Below are 11,022 nucleotides of genomic sequence, written 5' to 3'. Positions count from 1 at the left end.
TGGTGCTAGGGAACGTTAAGGTGGGTCAGGGTGGCCGATCGATCGCAGTGGTACTTCTATCAAAAGATTCGTCAAAATTATATGTTCCTTTTATTATACATCTTATTATGGAGTTAAAGACGATAGAATAACTTTCCGCCGGCACGAAGTTTCGTTTTCTTAAGTTTAAATAAATATTTGAATTCGCACTCTAAGCACGTTCGCGTGGCAACACGGTTTACCTGGAGTTTCGCAGACCGCGATGTTCTTAAGAAACACAAAACTACTCCCAGATGATTAACAGGAACAAAGACGAGCGTGTTTGTGACACGCGAGAAACCGAGATCGGACTTTAATCGCGCCGAGGGCAAGGAAACATGAGCGTCATTTGCACCTGACGTACAAAGTGTCCTCGGGTCACTGGCTACCTAGGACCGGATCGGTTATCCTTGATTCTTTTACTTTTTTCTTTTTTTGACAATTTTAACATACAGGATTTATGATGTTTTTAGCATAAGTATCGTTGGACCGTGACGATCGGACCGAAGCTGAAAGTTTAGTGCAAACGACATCTTCTGTTAATGAATTTCACGAGAAAACCATTAATAATATCTCCATGCTCTTTGCCTTCAAGCTAGAGGATAATCATTTGACGTCGAAATATTCTTGAAACTGAGGAAATTTAGATATTCCATATTTAGTTAAATTGAGAATTTTCTTCTCTCGACCAAAGGAAAATGCAAATTCCTCGAACGTATCAAATTGTTTCGAGGATTAAAGTTGACGTCTACAAATCAAATTAAGTTTTCTATGTAAGATAACTTTTTCTATAGCCGCGCACGAGCAATGATTAATTTATGAATCTCTCGTACGAATTTAGACTTTCAAATAGAAAACGACTAGCATAATATAGAACGAAATACGATTCTCGGAGTCTGAGTTATCAGACTAACAGTGAACTGACGTAAGACCAACGGAGAATTGTACTTGGTCATCCAACATCGTTCTTACGAGACCGTAAGCACGTAACTCAGATAGAACATTATTTGTATTCACCGGGCGCAGCCTCGTGGAAAGGAAAGATCCGAGTGTTTTTCACGTACCGTTTAGTAGTTTTCCAGTTGCCAATTTGCAGACGTCACCATAACGTTCGATGACTGTCCGTTTTATTGCTGATATCGATGTTCGAATATGAATATAGAGTGCGTGAACGTAAGCGATTGAGAAATCGATTATCAATCGATGAAAAACTGGTCACCGATGATTATAAACAAGGAAATCAACTCGTTTCATGTTTTTTACTGTTTATCTGTTACGAGTAAAGCCAGTGCCACTCAAACTAAATTATTCTCACAGATACAAGAGAAAAAAGCACCTCTGTGATAAAGATGTATTTTAATATTAACACAGTGTGTAATTAATTAAAAGTGATCTGTACAAAATTCAGAAATATAAATCTAAAGATGTTATAAGAACTTACTTATACAGTTTCATTTCTTTTTTTTAGTATTATAATGGAAATAAGAATTACCATGATTAGAATACTATTAGAATCTTTGAAGCTGTCAGGTCCCAAATAGCCTGCCGATGACAGTCAAATGACGGATGTGGTTTATATTCTGAATCGTTAAATCTGACTTTAGAAAAAATTGAGATGCCTTGACATTACAAATAAATGAGTAGTTGGTTCGTTTTTTCAAAATATTTCATTTTCTTTGACGCCTATAGAAGGCCAGCCATTACGTGGAGGCTACGTAATAGACGATTGAAAAAAGGTTCTTACAAGTGTCATTTTTCTTACTCTCGGTTCTAGCCTTTGACCCATCGAAAGATTTAAAAAAGCGTTTGAGAATCTTGAATAAAAATTGTTAACCAAAGTTCAAATTACATTTCGTTACGTTCTTTAACAACCGGACGTTCGATTTCTCCATAGAAATAGATACTTCCCCTCAATCATTTCCTGATCATTTATGGTATGCATGGTTGATCAGTCTTCTAACTTGTTTTTCTTAACTACAACTTTTTTTAGATAGATAAGAATGAAAGGTACTTTTATAAATATAGAGAGTAACTTACCAATTTTGAAACCTCCTGTACATTCTTCCCTTTGCACATTCCCTTTGAACCTGTACAAATTAGAGAAATATTATTAATAAACTGATCTAATTAAGAAGCAATATATAAATTTGCTTCTAAAAGAAAATTTTGTTATAAAAATGGTGGAAAGTCAGCTGATTCGAAGGTATCGCAACGGCCAATTATGGAACCTGTTATCGAACACAAGTATTCGATACGCCGATTGCCTATTACTCGATTGAAGAAAAAGGGAACTTTTACTTTCTACATGTTCACGCATACGTAGAATGATTCACTGCCATGTGCTACAGCGTGCCGATTGAAACGGTGTCCGAGCTAACGCCATGCTTCCGGTTTCATATAAATTTTGCGATTTCCCTTTGGACAGCGATGGCTCTCACTCGCACGATATCGACTTGAGTAACGACACTGAGGTGAAATTCGTCGTGATCGTTGATTAACTTCTTTTTTATTTATTTGCTACTGCTCACTAGCACGCGCTTATGCGAGTCTTTAAGCCTTTCTTTTCATTCTCTGTCGGGAGGTCAACAACCGTTTCCGTGAGGTTTTGAAAGCGACTGTTGGAATTATTTTCTTTTTATTCGATGAAGAAACAAGAATTTAAGTTAATAAATTAATCGAGTTCACATGACATTATAATTAAAAATATTCTTAGGGTTAATAATTAATAATTGTAATTTTCAATAATTTGAATTAATTAAGCCTTGAATTAATAAAGCATTAACTCTAAAATCGATATCAAGTGTGATGATGTTTTCCGATCAATTTATCTGCAATCACAGACTCGCTAGGTTTGTTAAAAGGATTAGAAACGTAAGATGAAACATTGATCCTGTAAATCGTGATCATTTAGACTGTCGACGATTCTTCTTGCACGTTGATCGACTCTCGAGGCAGCTAATCTCGAGGTCTAATTTAGTTTCGAGGGTTGCTCGACGCTTTAATGCCCGGATAAACTGCTCGTTAGTGAACGGATTTCATGGGAATCCTCTCGGTTCGACAGGGTTCTGCACTCTCCGTGAGCTCGAAGAAACACGAAAATCAGACGAGAAAAAATTCTTTTTACGATGTTCGATGGCGATGAAACGAGAGGTCAAGATTTTTTCACCGTAATTTTTAAATTTAACTTTTTAATTTCCTGCTAATTATCACTATAATGATAATTTATTATTTCGAGTTACGAATGTAGGTAAATCGATACTTTTCCTTATTTCTTTGCTATGTTAAACGCATAATTAAAGACTGTTAAGTAATCTGCCGAGTGAGTTCACAAGTGATCGGAGCAGGAAGCTAGTCGGTGAACAAGAGGTAGGTCTCTGGTCCTCTAGGAAACACGGGTCGAGTCGACCCGATGCCGAGATCGCGGCGATTGTATCAGGACGGTTGCTTGTGCAACTTTCTCGTTGGAGGATTTTCAAATACGGAAGAGCTCTGAAACCGGCCTAGTGAGTTCCACCAGTGGTCGCAGTCTACGCAGACTCGTGGTAACGCTCGGATCGTTCGTCCTTGACAGAGCAAAACGGACGAAGAAGATTCAAAGAGGGTGAGTAACCTAACAGCGACCGCGATTTTTATTAATTACACTTTTAGATTTTTCGCTACTCTAAATTGTTAATCTAACGTTGCCCTAGAAATCCTTGGACATCCTCTGCTTATCCCTGAAGAGATCTTAGAACTACCTACTCAAATTTCTGATAAAATTAAATGAAGAAAAGTTTGAAGAATAGTATTTTCCTCCTATTAATTCCATGAATAGACATTATGTAATTGCTTTTTATTCTCCTTCGTATTGACAGCAATGATTTGCTAAACTAAGAACTTTCTCATTAACCTTGCTCAGGTGATAAAACATTGATTCTTTTTTTTGTTCTATAATGAATTAAAGGAAAAACCTACACGTTCCACTGAAACGATTATTAGTTACACTTCACGTGCGAAATACGAGTAAGAATAAAAATTAATTACAAACCTTGGTACCTGTAATTATCGCAGTCGAAGAAAAAGTTACACAAACGTCAATGTATAAATATAGCATCCGAGATGATCCTTCGGAGAAGCAATTCTTGATACGTTGTATACGAAACTGAAAGTGTTGGAAAAGGAGTTGCAATGTCCGAGACCGCAGAGAAAGTAATAATAAAACGCTGTTATGCAGTTCGCCGCAGTTGCATCAACGAACGTAACGATGAATTACAGTGTACTACATTTCGATATTAAAATATGGGGCACAGATATATTATACAGGATATTTCAAAATAAATGTATCTCACGAAGGCTATATTGTTTTCGTGTCAAAATGAATCGAAAATTCCTTTACCATTTTGCAACCCGTGGCTTCGTTTCTGAGATGTAAGGGATTACAAATTTGTTCTTCGACTACTGGGTTGCTTTGGTTAGACCTTAGGCGCATGCCTGATCATGTGACTGCGAAGAACCAATAGCAAGAGGTTATTCGTATTAGCGTCTGGGGCATCATGGGAAGGGCCAAAGGTGAATGTCCTCTTGCTGTATTCTATTTCCTGTTGTGTCTTTCAATTTTCGACACTTTTGCCTAATTTTACAAAATATAAAATTACTTCTTTTTGTATTATTCTTGATTATAAATAGTAAAATGAGTAATATCCAATTTCTGCATACTACGCTTGAAATATTTCAAAAATCAAGATTTCCATCAGAGGCCTCGATTTTCTTGGCTAATCGCATTTTTTAAGTCGAAATCACACGTAATCGAGGAAACTAGAAAACTCGTTATTTATAGAACGAGGAAATATTGACCGTTTAGTCGAGATTCTCACTTTTACTTTCTCTTACTTCGAACAAACCGACGCACCCACGATAAAAGTTGCGGGCTAAGTTGTCGTTAGTGAAAGCATCGAGCCGTGGATGCAACAGGATGACCATGACACATTTCGCAACACAATGATATCTTTGGTAACACGGTGCAGTTCGCTACTGATGGTTATTGCAACTTTTTCTTACGTGGTTAGTGTGTGTTACCACGCGATTTCGTGGCTATCCTTGGAATTAGTAATCGAACACCATTATGCTCCAATAATTCACTTAACTTTAAAGACTTCTGTATTTTTCTTTAGTAATATGAGAGAATTTTTCATCAATTCAATTTAATGAGACGTTTTTCACTTCAGAAATCTATTTTTATTTTGTTTCCTAAAAATAATTTTTCTCCTTCAACGCTTTCAAACAAAGAGCGTTCTTAGGAAATGCCTGAGTCAGATTGCTGAAATAACAGTCATGGAAATTCTGGAACACCATTCTAACATTACGATTATTCTCAACTTTGTGTTTTACTTTCTATTCTCCGCGATTGATCGCTTTCTTCTTTCAAATAGGTTCCAATTATTTTTTACGTCTTTCAAAGTGGTCAAACAACCTCTGTTTGGAAAGGAAACGAAGTGATACCTTTCAGTTTCCTTCTGGTAAACTTGGATTCCTTGAACTTTGACACCATTTGTTCAAATAAATGCATATGACATGCTAATGTTTATAGGGGACAGATTTTTTATTTTCAATAACTCATATTATCGAAGATATAATTACCATAGAAAATTTTCCATAGCGCTCCGATCGGTCCTTAACTATAGTTACGATTTTCAAAGGCGAGACCGCAGGTAAGAGGGAAACCGCGTTGCATTTCGTGTCGATGCAACGAGGCCGTGCACCGTAGCTGCAGCCAGTTGCATCACTGACCGGCATCGCTGCGCGACCGATTTCGCGCTCTGTAATTCGCGATATCCTATATATACTTTAAAGTTTTTGGAAAAAAATAATAACTGTGCAAGTTTTCCTTCACTACACGACCGATTCCGCACATTAAGCTTCGTGTAAGAAATTAATTTCGACGAGAAGAAACAACAAGCTATACTTCGAAGTATCTATCAAACTACAAATAGAAAAATAATTGTGAAAATTTTCTGAAACAGTGTTAAACGTTGTACGACTGATTGCAGTTCAAGAATTGCTCCAAATTAATAAAAAGATTGCGAACTTTTTAAATTCAAACGAAGGAAAATAAAATTCCACGTTTGAAATCCTTACATAAGTGAACGATGGTCTCAAGGTTCCCGTGATTTCTCCATTTTCTTAACAAATCCGTCTACCAGAATTAGGGAAATCGCGAAGCAGCTAGGTTCTGAATCAACAGCCTTGCGGCGTATATTTTTACAAGAGAAAGTTGTATTGTTGTTCGAGCTGTGCAAACAGCGGCTGGAAGTTTCGCGCGAACGAACGAGCGTCGAGGAGCCGGAAGTAGTCTTCGAGCACGTGTCACGCGTCTAGTAACTTTTCAAATTCTCGACAAACACAAAATCGCTGGATTAAATCGAGGGACCGGGTTAAAGAAAGCTACGAATCTGAACGAACGCGAAGACAAAAACGAAATCGTTCGTAAAGGCGGATTCGCGCGGCTATCAAAACGCGTAAAATCGTAACTGGTCGAAGGAGGTTATCGGTTCCGCCGCGTTTCTTGGCGTCGAATGACGTGATCCCCGCGAGTCCTCGAGACAGATTCGATCGTGGATCACGCGAAGCTGCATCATGCCGCAGGAGAACGAGAACGGTGGTGCTATCGATGCAGCTTCATTGAACGGCGAACAATCACGAGCGAAGATCCTTGACAAGGACGGTATCGATGACCTCGATCATCATCGTTGCAAGGACGATTCGAACAAGATGCCAGAATTAAAGGACGATCAGGACCAGGCGAACGACGAGGAGGTTTGCCTAGATTTGAGCGAACCATCGGCCGAGGTGATGGATTACGCTAGGAGAGAACTGGGAGAGACCGAGGAAGTCAGGTGCCGAACTCTTCAAGAACTGAGAGACATGATTTATGGTAATTTATGGACGTTCAAAAGCATATAGAAATTTTGCAATAACTCTATCAAAATTTTCACACGTCTTTGTAATTATATACAGAGAGAGGAGAGTGTATGCCACATCGGATGGACGATGATTTTTTGATCAGATTCCTCAGGACGAGGGGTTTTAACGTGCCTCGTGCTCATCGATTGGTAAGTCTATTGGATCGCGTATTTTCCTAAGTGTAATTAGTTGAATTCTATCGATTTCTGTAAATGTCTTCTTATGGAATGTCAGTGTATCGGTAAAACGAGTCCAATCCCGACAGTTGCACAACGATGCCAAGGCAAACTGTCTGACCGGTCTGACTGTCTGTCACTGGGATCGAAAACATTTTAATTCTTTTTAGCTCGGTTTCTATCTCATATAAATTGTGTTGAAAATAAAGAAATAAGATTCTTATAAGTCACCGCCAGCTTTAAATTAACCTTCTATGACTCACGGGATTTCACTTTTCGAGTATCAGGAATTCAATAATTTTCGTTCGTCAGATACTGTATATTCGAGGCATAGAAGGTTAAGTTAGCCAAGTATTCCTTTTTCTCAATGAATCTATCGATAGATAGTGAATTACTGCAACTTCAAAGAGGAACACCCGGAGATCCATCAGGATGTGAGTCCAGTGGAGATGAAGCATATCGGTGAGGATGACGTGATGACGGTGCCTGCTTACAGGACACAGTGTGGTAGAAGAATGATGATCTATCGATTGGGAAACTGGGATCCAAGGAAATATTCAGTGGAAGAGATATTCAAGGCTACCGTTATCGTATTAGAGCTCGGTGTTCTGGAACCCAGAGCGCAAATCCTCGGAGGTGTCGCGATTTTTGACTTGGAGGGAATCACGATGGCTCACGCCTGGACCATTACCCCACAGGTACGTGTTCACTGATAAATTATCATCACTGCCTCGAAATATTTCTCATTAACTTCTATTCCCTTGAAGAGGTCTTTATTAACTGACTCAAGGTCTTCCGTCAACAACATCGGGAACCTTTCAAGAAGAAGCATCGCGAAATGACAGCATCGTTGCCTTAAAAGTTTTCGATTCTTCCGTGTTGTCGAACATCGTTTGTCTTCCAGAATCATTGAGCTAACGATCGAAAGGAAGGAGAAGAAAATCGGTGTCGAGAAGTTTACGGGTCGTTGAAGTTTCAAGGACACCATTACTGGCCTGGTCCATAGAGCTACTTCATTGGGTTAGGTACCCGCGAGGGATGAATAAACGTAACAGGAGGTTGTCAGATAAAAGGAGAGACTATTAGTTTCAAGGTCGTTATAGATGGTTCAAGTTTCAAGAACGTTGAAAGTAGATCGATACCTAGCCAAGATATCTCGTCGAGATAAATTAGACGCTCCGTCAAGTGGAGTCGCGTTTAACTGAACGCTTCTTCAACTCGACGATTTCATTAAATTCGGCAAATTTTGTGAAATGATCGCTATTAGAATTCGAAATACCATTATTACAAAAATTAATTAGATTCAAGTTAAGTCCTACAATTCAAAGATCCAAGATGCTTAATCACAACTCTCGAATAATCATCCTAAAATTCATAAATCCAAAGTTATTGATACCTTGTCATCGTTAGAATTCAGATTCCATGAAATAACACCCTCGATGAGATAATCTCTATTTAATTTCTTATCGTTATGGTATCTTGCAATCAGAGCATATCCGATTCGAGTTATTCATTATCATTTTTCTTATCGATCCACTTTCAAATCGATGAATTTGCAGGCATCAGTTGACGAGTTAAACAAATGACTTCCTTCATTAAACTCAATCATTAATTAGATCCGCTTCTTCAACATTTATGTCATTCATCTTTGAATTTATTTTCGCCCAGATGTCGTTAAACGAACTCGCTTAATATATTCGAGAAACCAGCCTAATGTTTAACTGACCCGTTTCAAACGCAGGCATAATTAAAATTCTTGGTTCTGCTTGAATTCGTGATATCCAGATCTCTTCTAAAAATATTGTTCTCCAATTAAATCGAGCGACACGCGTTTGTAGGACAGTTAACATGTTCACTGGCACGTCGAAGCTGATGAAAGTTTCATTGGGAATGATTTTCTTCTTTTAACCTAATGCTTTTCCATTTCTTCTAGGTAGCCAACATGGTGACAGCGTTGATGGTGTCAGCATTTCCCATGAAGACATACGCCATACACATTCTCCATCAGTCCTGGGTGTTCGACGTGATGTTTTCCGTGTTCAAACCATTGTTGGACGTACGAATGCAGAATAAAATCTTCTTTCATGGTAGTAACATGGACAGTCTTCACCAACATATATCACCGTCCCACTTGCCGAAGAAGTATGGCGGTACCAGAGAAGAATTGGCTTATTACAAATGGATCGACAGTCTGAGCAAGGTGCCTCAGATTGTCAAGGAGATGAAACTTCTCGGTTACATAGTCCCCGAAGAGATACAGAAACAAATGGACCAACATGTAGACGACTGAGAAAAAAAACATTGAAAAGTTTTTCAATTGAAACAAGTTCAATGATCAATTTTGCACTATCCATTGTAACATCTTTATATTCGTTTCATCGTGAATTAACCTTCGAATAGTGAATTAGATTAATGAAGAATGCATATTAGATTCTTTGGGTCGTGAATGACCCACCGTCTGACGTTCGAGGGTTAATAGATAAGAGATTGGAGAGCGTTTATTTTCTTTTTTTTATCATTCATAATGTACTTTTTGTATCCTTTGTTAGACACGATGGTTATTTCTTATTTCTTAAGTACACTTTTATTCTTCTTTTTATATTCTTCCATTGTAAGATTGAAATATTGATTAAAGGTAGCGAAGAAAGGATCGTTAGCGATTGTGCTAACCTTTTTTTCTTTTTCTTATTCTTAAGAGACGATGAATTTGAAATTCACGATTGGAAAAGGGGCTCATTTCCTGTCGAAGGTCCTTCGAAGGATCCCCAGAGAGGGAATATCGGCTCATCCATAATTATGAGCCCTACTGATGAACCACTCGGTGGAATCTACCGATTGCATTTCCCTCGAATCGATATCCGATTGCTAAAGTTCATTTTCGATCAGCTCGTTGCTTCTTATTTCTAACAAAAATATTTTCATACCCATTTCAGTATCTTACGTTTCAACGATCTCACGTCACCGGAATAATTATAAATAGAAGTTCAAAAGAAGTACAAGGATTTGTCAACAACATTCTGTTCCTGGGAACCCGATGATCGCTTTTAATTGAAACAGCGTTAATGGAAGCGAAGCGAATTAATGGCTCGACAAAAAAATCGACATGGTTCAATTTCCTGGAAAATGCTGGACCTCAGGTCGATTGATCGAATCGGGTCGATTCATTTTCCACGGCGGCACGAAGTGGAACAACAGTTATTAATTTTTCTCAACGAAAGCGTTTATACTAAAAAGTGAAATTGAAAAAACGAAAATGAAATCGTTCCGTGGTGACACTTCGAATTCAATTGTTATTCAAATGAAACGCGATCGAGGATCCCGCCTATTCGTCGGATAAACGAAATAAATAAATCCTCGTCGTATGCGTATCGCGAATATCGGTATCTATGTTGAAATGAAAAAACTCTAAATTTTCTATATTTGAAATGAACAAAGAAGAAAAGGAATTGGTCGCTTTTAGAATAAAAATTCTCGGTCACTCGACTCGGCCAACAATACTTTTGTCCCGAAAGGGAAGAAAATCGATGCCGGAGCACCGAACATCCCTCGTATGCTTAAGGAATACCTACCTTCCGTTTGTTCGAGCATATTACCGGCCTCGAGTGACACGCACGCCAACTTCTACACGGCCGAAGTAATTCCAGCTGGCCAACGTGTTACATCGAACAGTTACGATGACCCGGTTGCTCGACGCAAGGGTAGGTTGATCGAACAGGAGCACCAGTCGCGAGTTAGCCCCTGCGAAAATAAACGAATAGCAGTGAGCAGCGTGAAAACGGAGAGGGTGACCGACATCGAGGTAATTCACGGAAAACGAGCGAGAAGTTGGCGATGGTAGTGGTGGTGGTGGTTGCAAAGGGTGCAGCTAGGTCGGTAGGTACGCGTAGGT

The 11,022-nt window shown here is 38.7% G+C and overlaps 1 protein-coding gene across 2 annotated transcripts; it reads left to right on the top strand.

Annotated features, from left to right (window-relative positions):
• Nucleotides 1–3,462: 3,462 nt before the first annotated feature.
• Nucleotides 3,463–9,828, top strand: LOC117601892 (alpha-tocopherol transfer protein). 2 transcript variants are annotated; one of them, XM_034319231.2, is made up of 5 exons: nt 3,463–3,619; nt 6,640–6,928; nt 7,012–7,106; nt 7,517–7,831; nt 9,067–9,828. In XM_034319231.2, exons 2-5 carry the CDS (start codon nt 6,766–6,768, stop codon nt 9,421–9,423), a joined length of 930 nt encoding a protein of 309 aa, XP_034175122.1. In that variant the 5' UTR covers nt 3,463–3,619; nt 6,640–6,765; the 3' UTR covers nt 9,424–9,828. The 2 variants fall into 2 exon arrangements, with proteins under 2 accessions (XP_034175122.1, XP_034175121.1); XM_034319230.2 differs by lacking the exon at nt 3,463–3,619 and having other exon boundaries at nt 5,722–6,928.
• The last annotated feature ends 1,194 nt before the right edge of the window (nt 9,829–11,022 follow it).

The sequence above is a fragment of the Osmia lignaria genome, chromosome 13 (genome assembly GCF_051020975.1).
Source record: "Osmia lignaria lignaria isolate PbOS001 chromosome 13, iyOsmLign1, whole genome shotgun sequence".
In the NCBI taxonomy this organism is placed as follows: domain Eukaryota; kingdom Metazoa; phylum Arthropoda; class Insecta; order Hymenoptera; family Megachilidae; genus Osmia; species Osmia lignaria.
This window is presented reverse-complemented; position numbering and strand designations above follow the sequence as displayed.

Excerpts from the sequence above, each read along its gene's own strand:
- LOC117601892 (XM_034319230.2), top strand. The coding sequence starts at position 6,631 with ATGCCGCAGGAGAACGAGAACGGTGGTGCTATCGATGCAGCTTCATTG. Across the intron at positions 6,929-7,011 it reads ACTGAGAGACATGATTTATG|AGAGAGGAGAGTGTATGCCA; the intron begins GTAATTTATGGA and ends AATTATATACAG. Across the intron at positions 7,832-9,066 it reads CCTGGACCATTACCCCACAG|GTAGCCAACATGGTGACAGC; the intron begins GTACGTGTTCAC and ends CATTTCTTCTAG.